The 23,130-nt window shown below is 45.0% G+C and overlaps 1 protein-coding gene across 2 annotated transcripts in view; it reads right to left on the reverse strand.

Annotated features, from left to right (window-relative positions):
• septin9b (septin 9b) overlaps positions 1 to 23,130 on the reverse strand; it is a gene marked incomplete at its 5' end in the record, with an annotated part of 109,206 nt that overhangs the window by 65,842 nt on the left and 20,234 nt on the right. For both annotated transcript variants that reach the window (XM_080721133.1, XM_080721132.1), the window contains one exon: positions 13,211 to 13,867. In XM_080721133.1, the coding sequence (XP_080577259.1) occupies positions 13,211 to 13,867 (657 nt within the window). The remainder of the gene's footprint in view (positions 1 to 13,210; positions 13,868 to 23,130) is intronic.

Below are 23,130 nucleotides of genomic sequence, written 5' to 3' on the forward strand. Positions count from 1 at the left end.
CTCAAGCTAATGCATGTGTGCGCAGCGTCTTGGTGTGGCGGTGTGTGTTGGTGTGTAAGGGAGAGACTGAGAGAATGACACTTGGAATGTAATAGGTCCCAAATCGGTCTATGATGATGTCCAGTGTTGGACATAGTGACATACAACAGTATTAAAATTGTGTATGTGTGTACCATAGAGTATATATATAATAGAGAGCGGATAGTCCGCCCCCAGCTATTCATTTCAATGCAAGTTGCTCAGTGGAGTTTTGAAGCACCCGGAAGAAGCTGAATCCAGGTGCATTGTGGGGGAAATTAGCACATCTGGACGTGCAACAATTTGTTATGTTGAGACGTAGGCCTAGAGGTCCGCTCAATATGCCGACGGCCCGCTGTTCCGTCTAGCGTCGGCAGGTTAGTTACTCGTCACGGTTACTGAGGTTAGGTTTAGGGTTAGGGTTAGAGTTAGCGTTAGTTTTAGTGTCGGCATACTGGCCTGTCGGCACACTGATGCGGACCCGAGACGTCATTACTTCACGAACGTTGAACAACGTCCATTGAACAATTTGAACCCCATTGCAGACCCCAGCGGCGCGCTAGCTCTTTTGCTTGCATGTATTTTTCACCCCGCCTACAGTTCCAGCTTTGGTTACTATGGTCGACGGCTTCAATATGTACAAGCCGTTCTGCGGGCTTGGTCTGTACATGTTGTTGGAGTTGCAGTTCTGTATGTTTGTCTGTGTATGGGTGCATGCGTGCGGGCGGGTGGGCGTGCGTGCGTGCGTGCATGTGTGTGAGTACACAGGGAGAGAGAGCGAGAGAGAGACAGATATGTCCTCTTCATGCTGCCACCCATGTAAACATCCCATGATGCAGTTCTCTGTGATATTTAGATCAAAGTGAGATGTTATTGGCTGGAAGGTGGACACACTCAAATCACATGACCTTCGGAGAGAGGAAGTGCACCACAGTGAGGTCACACAGCAGGAAAACAATCACTCTGACAGAACACGGAAGGAAGTTGTGTGTGCGTGCATGCGTGCGTGTGTATACTGTATATGGGTGTGTGTGTGTGTGTGTGTGGGGGGGGGGGCATGTGTGTGTGTGTGTGTGTGTGTGTGTGTGTGTGTGTGTGTGTGTGTGTGTGTGTGTGTGTGTGTGTGTGTGTGTGTGTGTGTGTATATATGTTGTAATTTCCTCTTGGAAAAACTGAATGAACAGGAAAGCAGCTTATCTGCTCTCACAAAGCCATTCTAGGTAAACTCCCATCGCACATTTGCACTTTGATTGAACAGAGATCCGACTGAAGTTGTATAGTCTGAGATCACAAGATGTGGTCTGCTTTGTCTGTTCCAAATGCACAGAACCAACTGGGATAGAAAGATTTGATGTGCTGATTGTGCTCTGCTCCCCTCACGTAACCTTCAAAAACACTGGAAACCAAGGGAATTGGTCTGATTTTAAAGCTTGTTTAAGTACAATGGTGAATTAATCAGTTTGTAGTCACTGATGTCTAGACAATCTGTTTATTGTTGTTTTATCTTGTTATTCTGTTATATGCTGTTGTCTTCGCCAGGTCACCAGGTCTAAATAATAATACATTAAAAATAAATAAACGTAGCTAGCATAGGACAGAAAAACTTCAATGCTGTAATATCAATACATCTAACTCATACAGAGAAAACATAAGTCTTCATCCTGATGCAACAGCAATGAAAAAGGAGTTCATGTTACAGTGCATGGATCAATTGTCAATTGTGGTGCTGTGTTGCATGGTTCAATGCAATCCATAGTAGTTATGTTTCAAAGTCACAACCAGAAAAGTAGCAAATCAACAGCAAAGTACTAACTCACTGGGGCTGAAAGTGTATTCTAGAAAGGTAAAAGGGAAGTTGTTTTCTGTACTCCTGGGCTTACTGTACGTCAGAGTAGTGGAAGGTGGTCCCAGCCCTGGGACCTATAGGCAGGTCACCCCTCATTTGGACCCCCTAATGAGGCTTTTCCCCGTGGGCAAGTATCTGAGCAATGAATGCCCCTTGGCTTGGCTGAGACGCAAGTAAGATTTCCAGCTTTGATTCAGAACAGAAACTTGTGGCCACACATAAAAACATAAATTATAGGCACAGAGAATCACTAAATGGCACACTCATGCACAGACATACTGCACAGTACAAGCACACACACACACACACACACACGCGCACGCACACGCACACGCACACGCACACGCACACACACACACACACACACACACACACACACACACACACACACATGCGCGCACACGCACACAATGCAACTGTTTCTGGGCTGGTAGAACTGTGGGAATTCTGGCTACAAAACCTCCGCCGAATGACAAAGTATTGCAGTCTACTTCCACTGCAAAGTACAACCCCAGGAACATATAACATCAAATGGTCTGTATCGTCAGGAAAACACACCCATAATTATATTTCATTAAGAGCTAGTTATAAAATACTTGGCAATCCGGCAAGCAGCGATGGGAATGTATTGATTTATCAAATAATGAAGCCACAGTTTTTATCTTTAACTGTGGTTGTGTGCAAGCCTGCAAGGTCACAAGCCAGTAGTCACTTTTCCTGCGAGTCAGTGAGCCCATCTGATAAACATATCAACACACAAAGCAGCTGTGCTGCGGTTGTTGTGCTTTGCTCTACGCTGGCCTCACGCCGAGCCGAGGTCCCTAAATGCTGCTTAAATACTGTAGATGCTGTCAGGGGCGTCACAAGGTGGGGAAAGGTGGGACTGAGTTACTAGGGCCCAAGGTGGAGGGGGCCTTAATTATCTTCTACTTTAGCTATTGAGAAATAGCAGATCTACAAGCTCACAGCGCGGCACCGAGTGCCTCGCTGCGAGCTTGTACTGGAACTTGTACTGGAACTACATATTTTGAGATGGGGGATCCGTGGCCAAATACATATCATTTGGGGGTCCTTCACATGAAAATGCTTGAGAACCACTGACATAGAAACATAGCTTTTTCAAAAAACCTTAGAAGGATTTGAAAAATTCAGACTTTTTCAAAGATTTTTCAAAAATAGCACATCTCAGATCTCAGCTCACAGCGCGGCACCGAGTGCCGTGCTGCGAGCTTGTATATCTGCTAATTTTCAATAGTTAAAGTTATACCATGTAACTTTTTTTATAAAACAAATCTTAAAAGTGTCCTAACTGTTAAATCGCTAAAGTTTTAGAACCCCCACTCCGTTAATTTCAGCTTCTAAAGCCTTCTGCATCATGTGTATACGTTGGCCAATCACATCGCTGATCATAAACACATGGTACACTACCGGCCAATCACAGGCGCATCTTGCTGACTTCTCAGGAAGTAGCTTGCCTCAACATAACAACAACATACTCGAGTGAAGGAGTCCGTTTCTCCGGAATGCCTGAACGCACAGGAACCAGGGACCCCTCTAAAGATAGATACCGGCGAGCTGCAGGCGGACGCGGTGGCGAGAGGCCCGGTCCGCGGCGAAAAACGGCCGAAAGACGCGGACGCGACCGCGGTTTGCTATACAGCTCTGACCACTAGTTGAGCAACTTACACAGTATAGCTTTAAAGCGCAAAATAACGTGTAATAATGCGTTCCCAGTCTAAATGGGTTAAACCCCCTCCTGCTATGAAGATGCCCGCAGTGAATCCTTGTACCCAAGGCCCAGAATTTGGTGCAACACGCCTGCTGTAGATGCTGTTAAAAGGCTGAGTAAACAGCCTAGTAAAGGCTGAAACATTACATCATAGCTGGCCCCCACTGCTTTATCCCTCTACATTTACAGGAATCTAAGGCCAGCATGTGGTGAGAACTGATAGGTAATCAAATCTGTTGGAGAAGACATGAGAGCAACATGTGCCCGTTTGGTACAACATGTGGGCATGGTGTCAGATTGTCTGTGAGATAGAGGGAGAGAGAGAGAGAGAGAGAGAGAGAGAGAGAGAGAGAGAGAGAGAGAGAGAGAGAGAAAGAGAGAGAGACTGTGTATTATGTGCATGCATACAGTGTGCATGTGTTGGTTTGATAATAAAACCCAAATGTTCAATGCACTGCAAGTTTGCTTGAGGACAGGGTTGTCACGAGTACTCGTCATCCCCAATGGCACTTCAACAGGCAGCAAAAAAAGAAAATAACAATGGCTTCACAAACTCCATGCAAGACAAGTTCACATTCTTCACAAGCAAGCATATTTGCACAGATTAATTCATTTATTAATTTATCCATTAAAAAAGCTAGAAAAAAGTACCTTTTGGTTTTTTTTCTGCATCATGACAAGGCATGGGACTATGGAAATGTAATTTCATGATTCTCCTGACAAAAATAATTGTGATTCATGGTTCATTCATTAACTGTCCTATTTTGAACACCTTTTTAGTAAAAAGGGCAGAAGTGGCTTAGGAGGTATAGTGGATCCCTAGCGGTCCTTGTGTTAATGCCTTGCATGGTTTACTCCTCCACCATTGGTGCATGCGTGTATGCATGCATGCGTGTGTCTAAGTCTGAATGGATGCTATATTATCTATCTATAAATGCGAGAAGTCTCTGCGTGTGTGTTTGTAATCCGCGTATCTCGAGAACCGTTCGTCCCACCGGCTTCAGATTCGGCACGCGCGCTCCCCGCCGCGGCACGGAGTGCAGTGCCGGGCCTCGACCCGACCCGACGCGCGGTTTTCCCTAACCGGCGCGAAACGTTCGGAATCTCCTTATGCGGGGCTGATTGTTGACATCAGGCTGTTCCGGAGGAAATCGGCGCAAAATCGGTCATTGTGACATCACTGCAGTGCCGGGCGCAAGCGCTGACTCATTGTGACATCACTGCAGTGCCGGGCCTTGCCTCGACCCGACAGATATCTCCGTATATGGGCATAAGACTGAGAACTCCATATATGGGCATATGGGCAGATACAGAGATCTCCATACAGTATATGGGCATATATAGACAGATATCTCCGTATATAGGCATAAAAGGGACACAGACTGATACAGAGATCTCCATATATGGGCATATGGGCAGATACAGGGGCCTAGACCCGACAGATATCTCCGTATACTGAGAACTCCATATATGGGCATCTTGCCTCGACCCGACAGATATCTCCGTATATGGGCATAAGACTGAGAACTCCATATATGGGCATATGGGCAGATACAGAGATCTCCATACAGTATATGGGCATATATAGACAGATATCTCCGTATCTATCTATAAATGCGAGAAGTCTCTGCGTGTGTGTCTGTAATCCGCGTATCTCGAGAACCGTTCGTCCCACCGGCTTCAGATTCGGCACGCGCGTTCCCCGCCGCGGCACGGAGTGCAGTGCCGGGCCTCGACCCGACCCGACGCACGGTTTTCCCGAACCGGTGCGAAACGTTCGGAATCTCCTTATGCAGGCTGATTGTTGACATCAGGCTTTTCCGGAGGAAATCAGCGCAAGCGCTGACTCATTGTGACATCACTTCATAAAAGGCTCTGACATCACGTACGCCACATGAGTCAACAAAAAATGGACGCATAGTGCAGTGCTCGGCCTCGACCCGACCCGATACACGATTTTCTGGAACCAGCACGAAAGGTTCGGATTCTGATGTCTGACATCAGCATTTTCCGGAACTGGCACTGTGTCTGCATAGATCTCCATATATGGGCATAAAATGGATGCAGACAGACAGATACATATATCTCCATATATGGACATAAATTGACACAGGCAAACAGATGGTCAAAGATCTCCATATATGGGCATAAAGTGGACGCAGACAGACAGATACAGATATCTCCATATATGGGCATGAATGGACACAGGCAAACAGATGGTCAAAATGGGTCCTATGACAACAGGTATAATGGGGTTTGCATTAACCCATTTAGGCCTAACCTATAGTTAGGCCCAAATCAGAAATTGGCCTACAAAAACAAATATGTTGCTACATACTGTACATGTACTGTAAGCCCCTCCCATACACTAAAATGTGTACCCGGCCTGAATGGGTTAAAGGGGGAAACGGCACTGTGTCTGCAACACAGTCGGAGGCACAGACAGATACTCCATATATGGGCATAAATGGACACAGGCAAACAGATGGTCAAAACGGGTCCTATGACAACAGGTATAATGGGGTTTGCATTATGGGCATAAAGTGGACGCAGACAGACAGATACAGATATCTCCATATATGGGCATAAATGGACACAGGCAAACAGATGGTCAAAACGGGTCCTATGACAACAGGTATAATGGGGTTTGCATTAACCCATTTAGGCCTAACCTATAGTTAGGCCCAAATCAGAAATTAGCCTACAAAAACAAATATGTTGCTACATACTGTACATGTACTGTAAGCCCCTCCCATACACTAAAATGTGTACCCGGCCTGAATGGGTTAAAGGGGGAAACGGCACTGTGTCTGCAACACAGTCGGAGGCACAGACAGATACTCCATATATGGGCATAAATGGACACAGGCAAACAGATGGTCAAAACGGGTCCTATGACAACAGGTATAATGGGGTTTGCATTAAAGGGGGAACCAGCACATGTGTCTGCAACACAGTCGGAGGCACAGACAGATACAGAGATCTCCATAATGGGGATAAAAGGGACACAGACAGACAGATACAGAGATCTCCATATATGGGCATAAAATGGACGCAGATAGACAGATAACTCCATATATGGGCATAAAATGGACCCAGAACTATATCTGCAGTGATCTCCATATATGGACATAACATGGACGCCGACAGACAGACAGATACAGATATCTCCATATATGGGCATAAATGGACACAGATGGTCAAAACGGGTCCTATGACAACAGTATAATGGGATTTGCATTAAAGGGCGGGGCATTCATTCCCTATTTACATCGTTCCCGAGTTGGCCAGGTCGCCGACTAGACGCTGGGCCGCCCGAAGGGCGGCCCAGCTTCTAGTCTATCTATAAATGCGAGAAGTCTCTGCGTGCGTGCGTGTCTGTCTGCGTGTCTGTAATCCGCGTATCTCGAGAACCGTTCGTCCCACCGGCTTCAGATTCGGCACGCACGTTCCCCGCCGCGGCACGGAGTGCAGTGCCGGGCCTCGACCCGACCCGACGCGCGGTTTTCCCTAACCGGCGCGAAACGTTCGGAATCTCCTTATGCGGGCTGATTGTTGACATCAGGCTGTTCCGGAGGAAATCGGCGCAAGCGCTGACTCATTGTGACATCACTTCATAAAAGGCTCTGACATCACGTACGCCACATGAGTCAACAAAAAATCTCTGTGAGTGAGTGTGTATGTATGTAATCCGCGTATCTCGAGAACCGTTCGTCCCACCGGCACGCGCGTTCTCCATATATGGGAATAAAATGAATGCCTGTATGCGGAGCTGATGTCTGACATCAGAGTTTTCCGCAACCGGTACTGTGTGTGCAGAGATCTTCATATATGGGCATAAGTGGACAAAGACAAACAGATGGTCAAAACGGGTCCTATGACAACAGGTATATTGGGGTTTGCATTAAAGGGTGGGGCATTCATGGGGTTTGCATTAAAGGGTGGGGCATTCATCCCCTATTTCAAATTCGGCACGCACGTTCCCCACCGCAGCAGGTAGTGCAGTGCTCGGCCTCGACCCGACCCGATACACGATTTTCTGGAACCAGCACGAAAGGTTCGGATTCTGATGTCTGACATCAGGATTTTCCGGAACTGGCACTGTGTCTGCATAGATCTCCATATATGGGCATAAAATGGATGCAGACAGATAGATACAGATATCTCCATATATGGGCATAAATGGACACAGGCAAACAGATGGTCAAAGATCTCCATATATGGGCATAAAGTGGACGCAGACAGACAGATACAGATATCTCCATATATGGGCATAAATGGACACAGGCAAACAGATGGTCAAAACGGGTCCTATGACAACAGGTATAATGGGGTTTGCATTAAGTTTGTCTCCTCCTCCATCTGTTTGTCTGTGTCCCTTTATTCCTACAGTAAATGCACAATTTACCTTAAAAATAACCTAAACCTAAACCTAACCCTAACAGTAACTGAATAACACTGGCAATGTCCTGTCATCAAACAGTACTGCTAGCCTTGAGGAATGAAACCTTAGTCCTTTTCAAGATAGATCGGATTCTAAAATTCACCATTTATTTATTTCTCTTTGTATTTAAGCCATGATAAAAGATCAAATCTTGTATCCTCCCATCCGTAATCATGACAAAGAGAAACCCATGGAAACCCTGGTATTCCATTCGGCAAGAGGCTGCCCTGGGCCACATCAGAGTGGTTTTGAATTTAACTTAGGGGTGGGCGATATGGTGATAATTATTGTTGAGACAATACAATGTCTCCACGCCTTTTCAGAGGTATCGTATATATCGTGATACAAATGAGGGAGCCTTGTAAGAAATCCTGTTTAATCGTTAATACAGAGATTCATTGCAGAATTCAATTTAAACCTGCATTTTGGTCTAAATCAGTAGTTCTCAAACTTTAAAATGTCAAGGTCTCCACTTAACTTTAACATATTTGTATACTGTCAGAGTTACATACTTGTAAAGTTCAATTTAGATCTCCCAAAAGGAACCCAGAGAGTCTAGTTTTTGTCAAGTAACTTGAAAAATAACCATCAAAACCAACGTGAAAAAGAATCGTGATAAAATCGTGTATCGTGATACAGCTTGGGAAAATACTGTGATATTGTATTTTTCCATATCGCCCATCCCTAATTTAACTTATTATTATTGTACAACAGTGCTACTGTATGACTGCTACAGAGGTTAGACAGAGGTCACATAGAGTACATCCACAGAGAGAGGCAGTCCACAGGCCTTAACTAAGCCTGATTTATACAGGACGGTGTCCTGTGCCAGAAATAACCTGTGCGTCGTCACACTGTCTGTGATGCATGGTGAGTTTTTGTAGATCTTCTGTGTTCAGCATTACCGACAGATGACGGGCCTCCAAGGACATTGTACTTGTGTTACTGACAGACATAAAGACACACGGCTTTAATCAAAAAATGCTCTAATGTTACTGACCCCTCCCCTGGCCTTGGTGTGTGAGGCAACAGTGGAGAAAGACAAGGAAGTGGAAAGATGGAAGAAAAACATTGATGATGTATTCTGGAAAAATGTGACAACGTATTTTTAACTCCTGGGATTTGTTAAACAGAAGAAGAGCTAAAATAAAAAAATAAACAAAAATCATTACCCCCACTGTTATTATCCAGCTAACAAATGACTCATTATGGGGCAGAATAATTACACCACTTATCAGAGCATATAAGTTGTGGCGTATCCATGATTGAGAGAAAGAGATACCAGTAGAAAGACAGGGAACATAGTTGCTGAAGGTATTATGGTCATTCCTGCACAAACTCAAAAGAGAGAAAGAGATTTTTAGTTAGAGAGAGTGACAAAGACTTGTCACAGAACCTACAGTACTACACATTATGAACCACTTAGTTTCAACCTGGCGTCCCTATTTTTGGGCATGTAATTATGGGCAAAAATGTTCAAAAAATAGTTTTCAAGGCCATTATTGTTAATTAACTATAGTTTCTCAGGCCAATGCTCTGGTCCGCTAGAACCCCAGCTGGGATATCACACGCACGCACGCACGCCCGCACGCACGCACGCACGCACGCACGCACGCACGCACGCACGCACGCACGCACGCACGCACGCACACACACACACACACAGTGTGTGTGTGCACAGTAAGAGAGACACCACATCCCCAATGTGCTGTGGTTAGCTTTCACATACTAGGCCTAAACATCAAAAACCCTGGTTTCCTCTCTCTCTGATTAACACAGGCATGCTTTAGTGCCACACACACACACACACACACACACACACACACACACACACACACACACACACACACGCACACACACGCGCACACACACACACACACACACACACACACACACACACACACACACACACACACACACACACACACACACACACACACGTACTGTACGACTAGAATGTCCAACTTTAAAGGTCATTACAAAGACATTCAGTACGTTGCGTGATGGGTGGTTTTCTTGTTGTCATTCAACTGATTAAAGTGAAAGACAATCACTGGCCCCAAACCAAACCTCAGCAGCAAATAACACCAATATGAAGCTGGGCCCCCCACTGGAGCCCTGTGATTACAGTCACTCACACTGTGCAATTTTCAAACAAATGCATGAGTATATTTTCGGCTTAGCTGTGTCTCATTCTCTGTGCAGTCGTGTACAAACAAATCACCAGTGGTGTAAAGTAACTTAAGGAGATTTACTTAAGTACTGTACTTATAAGGACAAGTTTGAGATATTTGTACTTTACTTGAGTATTTCCAATTCTCTACATTTACTACATTTATTTGAAGACTTTAGTTACTAGTTACTTCACAGGTATAAATGATAATATTATAAAACATACATTAACCACTTTATCCCTGTTTTATACCTACGCTATTTGAAAATAGCCGATCAACAAGCTCACAATACATCACTCACAACGCGCCATAGCACGTTAAAGCGCATTGCAACGTGGTGTGAGCTTGTAGATCTGCTATTTTCAAACATTTTGTACTTTTACTTTTGGTACTTTAAGTACATATTGATGCCAATACATTCGTAGTTTTACTCAAGCACATTTTGAATTGCAGACTTTGACTTGTAACAGAGTACTTATACATTGTGGTATTTGATAATTTTACTTAAGTAAAACAGAGTACCTTTTCCATCACTGCAAATCACTTAGTTCATAGCAGAAGTGAGTTACTACTGTATGTGTCTGTATCTGTATGTGTATCCTACCTGATGAAGACCCTAAGGGGTCAAAACGTTGTATCCATCTAAAAAGAAAATTGTCGCTGAAGCAGCAGAACAGTGAGAGGTCCGCAACCTCTCTTCTTTCCATGGTGCGTATTTTTGGTTCGCCTCCTGTACTGTACATCTTTGGAGATGTGCGTGCTTCCCTCTTTGCTCTGATTACTACTGTATATATGTGCACACTTGTAATCAATCACAGGGGAAGCTTTTTTGGTGCTACTGTACATATCACCTATCTTTAAACACTTAAAGGGATATTTACCTTTCAATTACAATAAACATTAAAAGACATTATGAAAAAGTAAAAATCACCGCCCCCTCGTACAAGATTCTTCTAATGCATGAGGGGGCAGTGTTCTTTCCATTACTTTTTTCATTTATTTTTAAAATATATTTCTTTAATGTTTATTTAATTTGAAAGTGATATATCCCTTTAAGCCCATATACCCTTTCGTCTTTCTAAATAGAGGCACCAATGTGATGGATAGCACCTATAAAGCTAGATATAACCATTAGACGTTTGGTGGTGTACCGGTATATGTACAGATGGAGCCACCATGAGGACAGGTAGCCATGTCACCTTTGGGGCTCTGGAATATTTCCTTAGACAAAGAGACAACATGGATATTTCCTTAGACAAAGAGACAACATGGATATTTCCTTAGAAAAAGGTGCAACATGGATATTTCCTTAGACAAAGAGACAACATGGATATTGTTTCCCCAGATGAGGATCTCTAAAGAACCATGCGAACCATGAGCTGCTACTGTAGCAAAGTACCAAAGAATGTATGTGTGTGTGTGTGTGTGTGTGTGTGTGTGTGTGTGTGTGTGTGTGTGTGTGTGTGTGTGTGTGTGTGTGTGTATGCAGTCTGTGAGAAAAGCCACACAAATCACAGTGTGGTGTTCAGTGGCGAAGCCGCACTATACAGGGATTCAGGGAACGCTATGCAAAAACCCCCACCAGTATACAAAAGTGGAGCCCATAGCAAGACATTTATCAGATTAACTTGAGTCACGCAAACTTGAATGCAGTTTAACATTAAAGCCATAAACACTGAATTCAGTTTAGAGCCATGCTGACATGAAGTTCGGTTTAACGTTCAGTTTAAAGTAAACATTTGAGTAATGCAAGATTCTAAACCAAGTTGGAGGCTGGAGTGGTGGAGTCAAGCTTTGCTGGCAGCAGCAGCAGTGTGTGGCAGCAATTGTAAAGCGGAGATCCAGTGTCGGAGGGCGCCATATTTAAACGGACCCTGATGAAGGCCACTAGTGGCTGAAACGCGTCGGTCGTGTTTTTTATCTTTGCTGCCATGAATTAAATAAAAGTTTTGCTATTTTTATACTGAACAGAGTTGCCTTGGACCTCTTCTTCGTTCCCCACCTTACCCCATCACTGTTCTTTATACCATGGAATGGAACTAGAATTTTTGTTGTCCTAAGATACACTTACCCTCTCCAAAGAGCACCTGTCTACAGTTTTTTATTGTTACATTCACGGATCCACGCAGCGCTTCTTCTACTTTTATCTAATTTAAACAGACCGCCATGAGAGGGCCGGCAATGTGTGATTGTTGTGTTTGTACCCTGCATGAACTAACGCGTTGCTTCATTGTGGTCTACTTTTGAGGAGACATGCAGTACATATGTACATAATTAGACATACATACTGTACACATAAACCCTGTTCTAGACAGATTGGGCCTTAGCTATGAGGGATGAAATAGCAACAAAATAAGAAGGCTCAGAAACAAGTGTGTACTTGGAGCATTTCAGAGACTGAATAAGGAAGGAAGGAAAGCTAGTGCTCTGCCTCTGATTATAAGTTAGTTAGTTAAAGCTATACTGTGTAAGTTGCTCAACTAGTGGTCAGTAGCGTTATAGCAAACCGCGGTCGCGTCTGCTTTTTTCGGCCGTTTTTCGCCGCGGACCGGGCCTTCAGACTCCCGCGTCCGCCTCGCCTGCCTCGCCAAGTCGCCACGCATCCGTAGTGTCCCTCTGCGGACAGGCGTTGGGGAGGTTTACAGGCTAGACTTCTAGACCAGTGTAAACAAAGCTGTTGAAGCAAGCTATTTCCTGAAGAGACCTCAAGATGCACTGTCATTGGCCGGTAGTGTATCATGTGTGTATGATGTGCAATGTGTTTGGCCAACGTATACACAACGTATACGGATGATGCAGATGACGTCATTTTGCCGCGAAATCCCGCCCCTGTCACGGCTAAGTAGAAAACATATAAAGAAAACGCTTTTGGGGCTGAAATTAACGGAGTGGGGGTTCTAAAACTTTAGCGATTTAATAGTTAGGACAATTTTAAGATATGTTTTATAAAAAAAGTGACATAGTATAACTTTAAGGTTGTAATGGGTAAACAGGCTTACTGTCATGGTTGGGGGACTTGCGCCCTGCTTGGTTAGGCGAGGAACAGCGTATGGTGGTGACGATGGTGTTGTGGTGGGGGTTGGGGTGATGCGGGTGGTGCACCGCTGGGTGGTGGCCGTTATTCTCGGGCGGGGCTCTGGTGATGCTGATCTCGGGCTTGCGGACGTCTCCGGGGCCGGGCGGCTCCACCTTGCGGCTGTGGTTCTGCTCGGGGGTGCGGGCCGTGCCGTTGTTGTGGCTGGCGTTCCCCTCGTTGCGTCGCGTCGCCGGGGAATCGGCGGGAATCTTAGCAAAGGTCACCTCTCGCTTGTGGCCCATCTCGGGGGTCCTTGAGTGGCCCAGCACCTCGGGCCTTTTCAGGGCGCTGTTGCTCGAGGCGCGAGCAGAACCGGGGCTGGTGATGTAGTCCAGCTGCTTGTTGGAGGAAGAGGAGATGTCGATGCAGAGCTCAGAGCGGCGCGAAACAGGCTCGGGGGTTTTGGAGCCCCCTCCGCCCATGATGGAGCGCGGCTGGTTGTAGCTGTGGTTGTTGTTGTTGGAGGCGGCGGCACCGGTGCCCAGGTCACGGTAGTAGATGCTAGTGGGAGACATGGCGTTACGGTGGGGGGAGTTGGTGGTCCGGCCAACGTCCTCCACCTCGAAGGACCTCTTCAGAGCTGCATGGAGGAAAGAGACACAGACACAGAAGGACATGTTATAGGCAGGGGTGGTCGCACCAAATTCTGGGCCCTGGGTACAAGGATTCACTGTGGCCCCCCTCCCCATGAATGTTCTTCATAGGGGGGAGGGGGTTGAACCCATTTAGACTGGGAACGCATTATTTTGTGCTTTAACTATTGAAAAATAGCCGATATACTCACAGTGCGGCACCGAGTGCCACGCTGCGAGCTTGTAGATTTTCTATTTTCTTTGAACATTTTTTACCTGATTCTATAAATGTCTTCTAAATCCTTCTAAAGTTTTTTGAAAAACCTATGTTTCTATGTCAGTGCCGTGGTGCTCACATTTTTTCATGTGAAGGACCCCCAAAATGATATGATTTTGCCACGGACCCCCATCTCAAAATATTTAGTTCCAGGGTCCCCCAACCCGAGAATCAAAATTTTAGTTACAAATGTTCACTTAAAAAAATACATATATTCAAAGATTTGCACACATATTCACAACCTTTCAAAAATAGCAGATCTACAAGCTCTCGCAGCACAGCACTGCTGCTATTTTTCAATAGCTAAAGCATAAAAGAACTAGAAGCAGTGCTCTTCCGAGCACAGGTCTCCACCAGGCCAGGCGTCCTGGTGGTGCTACTGTATAATAGGCCAATGTAAAAAGGGTGGCATATGTTCTTCACCTTAGATCTTTCATGGCAATCGGACGCTGCATGCATGATTTCAAGCATTGTGTTCCAAAAATGTGTTTTGCTAAAGTCTACCTGCTGGTGGCGCTATAACAGGACAACGTTAAAAAGGTAGCATTTGTTCCTTGACCTAGTGGGAATATGTGTGGCAAATGTCACGGTAATCGCAAGCTGCGTTGATGATTTGAGGCATTTTGTTCAAAAACGGAACAATCCTGCAAACTTTGGAAGCTAATATTAGCCAAACAGGATGGAATATGAAATATCAGACGGATCGGACTTGATCACATGACTATAGAGATACTGTGTACCGATTTGCATGATTTTTGGATAAAATCTCAAGGAGTAATATCCAAAAATGTGTTTTACATAAGTCGGCCCAAAGGTGGCGCTATAAAAGGCTGATGTGAAAAATGCAGGGCAAAGGTTTATCCTTAGCCTCTAGGGAGTGCGCTTACAAAGTTTGAAACTGATCGGTGGAGTTATAGGTAAAACCACAAATCGGGCTGTTATAGCGCCACCATGAGGCTGATTAAAAAAAAATTAAGTGGCATTTCTTCCTCGGCCTAGTGGGAACGTGTGTGCGTGATTTCATGATAATTGCACTTTGCGTTTGTGATTTGAGGCATTTTGTTCAAAACGGCTCAATCCCACAAACTTTGGAAGCCAATCTTAGCCAATCAGGATGGAATATGCAAAATCGGACAGATCCGTGTCGATCACATGACTGTCGAGATATTGCCTACCGATTTGTAGGATTTTTGGACAAAATCTGTAAGAGTAGTGCACAGAAATGTGTTTAGCAAACATCGGCCACTAGTTGGCGCTAGAAAAGGCCCATTTGAAAAATTTAGGGCAGAGGTTCTAGATTGGCATCCAGGGAATGTGTGTGCTCACTTTGGCAGCGACCGGGCCAACAGCGACTGAGATTTGGCGCTCACAAACTGCGAGGACGCACGCACGGACGGACGCACGGACGGACGCACGCACGGACGCACGGACGGACACACGGACGGAGGGGAAAACATACTCTCCCTCAGCCTTCGGCTGGTGGAGACAATTAGGGCCCCTACACCTTGGGCCCTGTAGTAACTCAGTCCCACTTCTCCCTCCTTGTGAGTTGTGACGCCCCTGGTTATAGGACACAACATATTGACAGTATAATGATTCTCAATGGTAGTTTCTCACCAGTAGCTGAATTCAAAAAACGTCTCAACTGTCGGCTGGACAACAGGACGGCAGTTGTTGTTAATTATCGTTATAGTTATCTTTATCGTGCCCGGTTGGAATGACACTTTACCTAAACCAGTGTTTGTCAAACATGTTCATATTGCCAGAGGGCAGTGGCTCAGGAGGTAGAGCGGCTGCTCAATCCCTGTTGTTGTCGATTAAAGAGGGTACTTGGATTCAGCAATCAGAAAAAGGGGGTACTAGTACTGAAGCCCTAAAGGTTTGAGAACCACTGGTCTATGTTGTGTTGGGGAGATAAGAGTGGAGAGAATGAAACATGGGATTTGAAAAGTCATTGGGCAAACTTCTAGCCAGTGAAATAATAGTGATATTAAACATTCCTGTTCCTTAAAGGAGCTATAGTCAACTTTTTCATTGTAGGGCCGACTTTGTTTACATCCCTTATCAATCCATGGAAGAGGAATGTAAACAAAGTCAGTCTGACATGGCCAAAATTATTATTTTATCATTATTTTACGCCTTTTGTGGTCATTTTTGAATAGAAACACATGTATGAAGCTTATTTTTTTATAAAACATTTTTGAAACATTATTTTTATTTTAGCATCCGTTTTTCAAGAAAAAGTTGACTATAGCTCCTTTAAGCTACTAAAGGACCTATGAAAATCCCCAGACCACAAATTGAGAACTTTGAGAAACAGGTAGACAGTCAGACACACAATTACGTCATCCCGGTTGGTTGATTATGGTGGGAGATCTGTTTCATGCATTTACATTTAGTTTCCTGTCCTGCCTAAAATAAAGTAGAAATACCAATAAATAAATAGATTAAATAAAATTCTCTTTCGCTGCATTATTTTTATAGGTCTCATTTGCAGTTCAAATATAATGTTTACAGTTGGAAAGAACAATGAAATTAAAGGTTCTTCAAAAAGGTCACATCAATTAACCGAACCATAAACACACCATATAATTTTTTTATCATCTGGTTCTGAAAACCAATATGAGCTATATCCCAGTAGTAAACCGCCTGTGGTTTGAGGGTGGGGGGGGAACTGGAGAAGCAATTTCACTGACGCAAACACAAAGGACGCCATTGTAGCTGGCAACTGGACCAAGCTTATGTAATTGAATTAACTACCAGCGTAAATAGCTGGGACACCAGTAACCCAATGAATCAGGTTTCTCCTAATTAGCAATGCTATTTTCACTGTATAAAACTCTTACATAGCACGTTGGTTCCGATTTATACGCTGCCATGCACCAATGGTTGGTTAAATATTATGTGCGTGGTAGGTGGTACACTACACTGTACACAGTATAAAGTCATTTTTACTATGTTGTTGCTTTTCCTGTGCAGCGCACACGGTGAGACGCTGTTGTTTTCCTGCATGATGATGGACAGTTGTAAAGCTTTTTCTTCTATGCGCCATTGCTCTGTGTATCATGCTTATCCCATGATTTTGTAACCCATTTTCACCCAGTGCCAATTGCCTAAGCTGTAATCCTGGGCTCTAATCCCTCTGCCAACCTGGGGAGAGCCCCGAACTGAGCTCATGCCTCTTTCAGTGCATGAGGAGTGAGCAAGCTTTTTATCACCTGACAAGGGGGAGCTTCCCCGGTTGGACGTACGGTAGCTAGGGATGGACATCGGTATCGGCCAATATCAGAAATCGGCAGGTATCATATCAAACCGGCCAAATCGGTGATCGGCAGGTCACTGACATAAATATGCCAAAATCGGCCAATTGTATCTCTTGCACTGCACAGCATGATGCTCGGTCCTGTGACTAAAGTAAACATTAGCAAGTAGCAGGCAGTCTACTTGGAGGCAGCCTACAGAATACAGATGGTGCTGATTACCTTTGCAATGTAAGGATATATTCCATAATCCTGTGTCAATGTCGTCTCCAAAAAGAAGGGGGGAAAAAAGCATGCGTCACCTGCTTTCCTCCTGCCTAGTCCAGACGGTCATATTAGACTGGATATTGTCTGTGATTTTGGATATTGTACTATTGTGATTGATTTGGCATTAGTGTTCTTCTAGCTTATTGGTACTCAAATTGAAGTATGTCTTGTAGGCCTACTTGGCCTGAAACAAAAGGGTATTGGAGCAACCCTATTTCCTAGTTCTTAGCTAAAGAAATCGGTATCGGAAAAATCGGTTTTGGCAGGTCAGACCTTCATAAAACCGGTGGATCGGTATCGGCCAAGAATTTTGCAATCGGTCCATCTCTAACGGTAGCACATGGAAGGAACACGTTATTAGTTCCTTTCCCCACCATCAGGCGCCCCAGCTGGCCAGGGTGATGCATTATAGAGACCAGTATTACTGCATGCTTTGTGAGGGTATCTACCCTAGGAGACACAGGGAGAACATGCAAACTCCACACAGAAAGACCCACCTAGGGTTTGGGCACTGACGACGTGGAGGAGAGAACACGCCCACAATGCCCCCCCGGCGGGAATCAAACCCAGGACGTTCTAGCTGTGAGGCAGGCAACAGCGCTACCGACTGCGCCACCGTGCCCCCATGTTTTTCTTTTTGCCTTGCATTGCTGTACACAAGTCCACGACAGTACTTTTTCTTTTCCTTACTCTTTAACTCTGTAACCTTAACTGCTGTCTGTCCATCCATCTATCCACCTACATACAATATACAATACATACAGTACATATATACATACAAACACAGCACCACCAAGTATTACTACGGCTTTAGGCAACATGGTTAGCTGTGGTGTGAGAACACTGCAGTATGTTTAAAGATGAGTGCATTACTGCCCCAAAGGAATGACCCACTTGACATGACAGTGAATGACCTCAGGCTGAATGTCTATTTAAATCCAGTTCCCATCTCTGAGTTGCTGTGCCAAGGCTGATGTTGTGAGATGGTACTGTAATGAAACGTTGACTCACGCACAAGCACACACGCAGCTGGACATCCCAACAGCCAAAACCCATTACAAATAATGGACTCCATTTGTGTGGTGTACAGTGTATTTGGTTGTGTGTATGTGTTATATATGTGTGTGTGTGTGTGTGTGTGTGTGTGTGTGTGTGTGTGTGTGTGTGTGTGTGTGTGTGTGTGTGTGTGTGTGTGTGTGTGTGTGTGTGTGTGTTAGATAAAGTTCATATGTTTCATATATCGCAATAATGAAAATGAAGCCTTTTCAGATGTCACAGGTAATACATTACTCCAGATGTTGTTGTTGATGAGGATTGAGGACAGTAGAAAAGTGACCATTTTAGAAGTGGCATATGTACATTTGACCACAGTTTGGAAGCGGCATTCCTTACCACGGTGCTTAAGTATCAACGTCTTAAGGATGCTACTGTATTATACAGCTTGTCTTGTTCAGTGTTTGTGATAATTGGCAGCCACCATACCGTATATGGAGGAGGCGATGCTTCCTGTACACATGATCTGTATCATGAAATAGTGTTGGTGAGTTTCCCAAGTTTGCGCATCTACCATTGTTTGTGTTCAAGAATTTCTTGTTAAATGTGAATACAAATAAAGATGTTAAAAGTGTGTCAGTGTGTGTGTGTGTGTGTGTGTGTGTGTGTGTGTGTGTGTGTGTGTGTGTGTGTGTGTGTGTGTGTGTGTGTGGCCAGTAGTCACTGACAGTAGCGTTTTTGTAACTATACCTAACCTCAGTAAAACTATGCCTTCCAGGAAGCCAATCAGACCCCGGCGAGGCGGGTCTACCCTAAAACGCGAGTTACTACCCATAATAATGCTGTGATGTAGATCTGTTATTTTCACAGCTTTAGATTTATTTATACATTTTTTGTTAAAAATGTACGATAGGGATTCCAGAATGAAACTGATTCACTAGTTAACAAGAAACACACCATGAAGGTTTAAGGGTTTTAATGAAGTAGAAGGCAGATAAATAATGAGCAGTGGAGTTGCGCGGGGAGGTTGGCGGGTGACGTCATCGCGATGCGCCCGGCTGGTGGAAGGACCCGCTGTTGTTGTTGTTGGAGCCAGTGCCTCGGTGTAGAGGCGGAAGAGCTCCGCTTTGTTTGTAGCCCGGGGGACGCGAATCCCGCGGTTTTGCAGCTGCCGCTTGAGTCCCGCTACGGCCCAGTCCGCGATGTTGGGCGGCGGGATGGGTTGCTGATGGCGGCTCGCCCTGGAGGAGCTGGGAGGCGAGGTGCGTCCGTGGCTGCGGTGTTCGCTGGCTCGGCTACCGTGGGAACGCTGGCTAACTTGGCTGCGGAGCTGGCTGTCCTGGCTGCGGTGCTGGTTAGCCTGGCTGCCGTGCTGGCTAGCCTGGCTGCGGGGCGGGGGGTCCCGTGGTGCACGCTGGCTGTGTTCCGATCGTCTCGGGGATCGGCCGCGGGACCGGGCTTGGGTGGGTGGTTCGGTGACCACGGGTGAACGTAGGGAGTGGGTTGAGGCGTGGGAGAAAGCTGACTGACCGGATAGGTTGATGGCGGGGCTGTTACGGCTGGATCGGCGGGAAGCGCTGGGATGGCTGCGGTTGTTGTTGGATTGTCCGGACGGGAGGCTGGCCTGGCTCAGCCGCGCTTGGTCCCTGAGGATTGGAGTAGGAGTCCTCGGGTTGGCGGCGCTGATGACAGACTCGTCACCGGAGGCGAACAGGTCGATGTCGGACATGGCGAAGGTAGGTAGTAACGTAAAGTACTTGTGTTGCTTGTCGAAGGTGCTTGGCAAATGCGTAGCATGCGAAAAGCAAGAGGGGTTCTGGGAAGTTAGAGTGAGGATAAATAGAGCCAGGTAGATGTCTAGGGGGCGGAGCTAAGGGCCAGGTAGGCCAGGTGGGTGGCGTGAGCAGGTAGGTGGAGAGGGGGGAGGAGTCATGGTGTGTTTCTCTCTCTCCTGAACTTCTGTTGTTCCAACACCATTTACGAAAGTGAATTGTGGGGTGCACGCTGGCCTACTGGTCAAGGCGCATACCACTTAGGCATTGCCACATGGGCGTGGATGCCTGGCTGCATCGCCGGTTCGATTCCCGAAACGGATGACCTTTGCTGCATGTCACTCCCCATCTCTCCCCCCTTTTCCTGTCAGTCTACTCTACTGTCCTATCCAATAAAAAAATCTTTAAAAAAAAATGCATTGTGTGTACTTTAGGGTATCAAGTCCAGTATACTGTTAGTAGGCAGGGGTGCATGCCCCACTCTCATTGCCCTCAATGCAAAAGCCAGAGCTGCTTTAGCTGTCAGGACATTCCGAGCTGAAGACAATCACATCAAAGGCCTTTTTTTACAGCACAGATCAGCCAACACCACTAATCTAATTTACTGCTATAAGCTGCTTCACAGCAGCCCAGCAGACACTCGATACGTTTTTCCCCCCTAAGACAAATTCGGTTCTCGCCAAATGCTAATTTAGCGTGCCAGAGCAAATGTCTCGGGCTCTTCTCGTATGTGCCGGCTATCGTCCACTCCAAGGACACTCGTGCTCTGCCACAGGCCAACATTTCCACGGGGTGGGCCCATTGTATATGTGTTCTACACTGTATGGTGATTTGTGTTACAAATCCTCCTTCAGTCACCCTTATCAAACCCTTTAAACACACTGTTATTGGATAGCTTTCATGTTGCAGGCTGTCTAGCGCTGCACTGACCGCACCGACTCTGCTCTTAGTTGAAATGAAGGGGAAGTTTTAAGTCAATACAATTTTACTGTATCTCAGTGAGAAACAAAATATCCCTTTTACAAGCCCACCAAAGGCATTAGAGTTAGAGAAAAACAACTTTAACTCAATGGCTTTAAAGGTTTATGTGTTACTGTGTGTGTTTCTTCAACGCTAAGAACTTGCTGATTGGCAATACCTCACTCTCTCTTTCATTCTCTATATATCAGATCACAATAACAAACCTCCAATTTGCAAGTGTTGTCCAAACCAACTCTGTCGTTACACTGTGTCCTTCTTAACCCCGGTGTTTCTCCCCCTTGTGTTTTATGATTGTTGAGAGCGAGACCAAGGCTTTAGCTGCTTTCAAGTCTGGCCAAGCCAGTTTGCCAAAAACGAGTCGACAACTTTCACATGGAGCCACAAGGTTGCAGTGCGTGCTGAATTGTGCTGTACTAATAATATGGTCCCAACTCGTATTTCTTGTAACAGTACATTTGTACATACATGGAAATCTGTCCCCTGCATTTACCCATCCTAACAATTAGGAGCAGTGCACGGGCGCCATACCACCCGGAGAGAATTTAGGGTTTAAAGGTCTTATGACATCAATTTTCTTTTTTTCCTTTTTATTCGTTTTTTTTTTTCGTGTTTCCTGACCTCAATTACACCAAAAAAATCTGACCTTTCAAGATTCAATGTTTTTTCTGTAATCTGTAGTTTTTTTGAATAATTAGGCTCAGAAAGGTGAGTTAATTTGTCTCAGGACGTACGCATCATCATCCAGGGGAGAGTGTATCACCTTTGCTGTTACTTTACATTGTTTTAGCATCGGTCCAATGCACCATTTACCATTTACCATTCACCACTTTGGTTGTTGCGTTCACCCTCCCCTACAACCACACCCTCCCCTGGATGATGATGCGTACATCCAGAGGCAAATTAACTCACTTTTCTGAGCCTAGTAAAGTAAAAAAAGCCTAAAAATAAAAAATAATAAAATTTGATGTCATAAGACCTTTAAGTGTTTTGACTACCCATTCAGTTATAACATCCTCTGAGAGATTCCTGACAGATTATGGAACCATATTAAATCCAATATCTCCAGACATTTGCCTATTGTCTTGGGATAGCAAATGTAAAAAGCTGAATATGGGAGAGATTGTTATTCAGTGCATCAAGATAATAGCGCTGATCCAGGGTGTTTCATTTCTTCAAACACCTGGTCAGTGATCCATGCAGTAGATTACTATTGCTGTTCTCAGCTGCTCTGTGATTAAATATCCAGAGCCAAAGCAACTGGAGTGGAAGAATGGAGAAATGCCCTGGCCTATATGTTCTAATCCAGTGTTTCTTTGCATAGAGTGAATGCACCCCTTTCTGCAGTCAACTGTATCGTCTCTGATCTAAGTCCATAAATGAATGTGAGTCTTACTAAAGTGAAATATTATCTGAGAATTGGAAAAAAAGAAAGAATGGAAAAAGACGTTCCAGAATACTCTCACTAAATACAAGTCAAGGATAAGTTATCTGTTTGTTAGGACTACGCTACTTTTCCCAAAGACTCCAAAGTCTCTTTTCCATGCAGTCAGAGGTCATTCTTTCCCACATCAGTCAACAAAAAGTACATGACAAGACAGAAAGGGATCTTCTGTTTCTCCCCACAACCATCCCCTGCATAGACTTCAGAAGCACGTGATCACACAGGACAAACGGGAGCAGCATTCTGATGTGATCAACAGTGTTGATTTCGTCGACTAAGA

Source organism: Nannobrachium achirus (assembly GCF_963921795.1).
Source record: "Nannobrachium achirus genome assembly, chromosome: 3".
In the NCBI taxonomy this organism is placed as follows: domain Eukaryota; kingdom Metazoa; phylum Chordata; class Actinopteri; order Myctophiformes; family Myctophidae; genus Nannobrachium; species Nannobrachium achirus.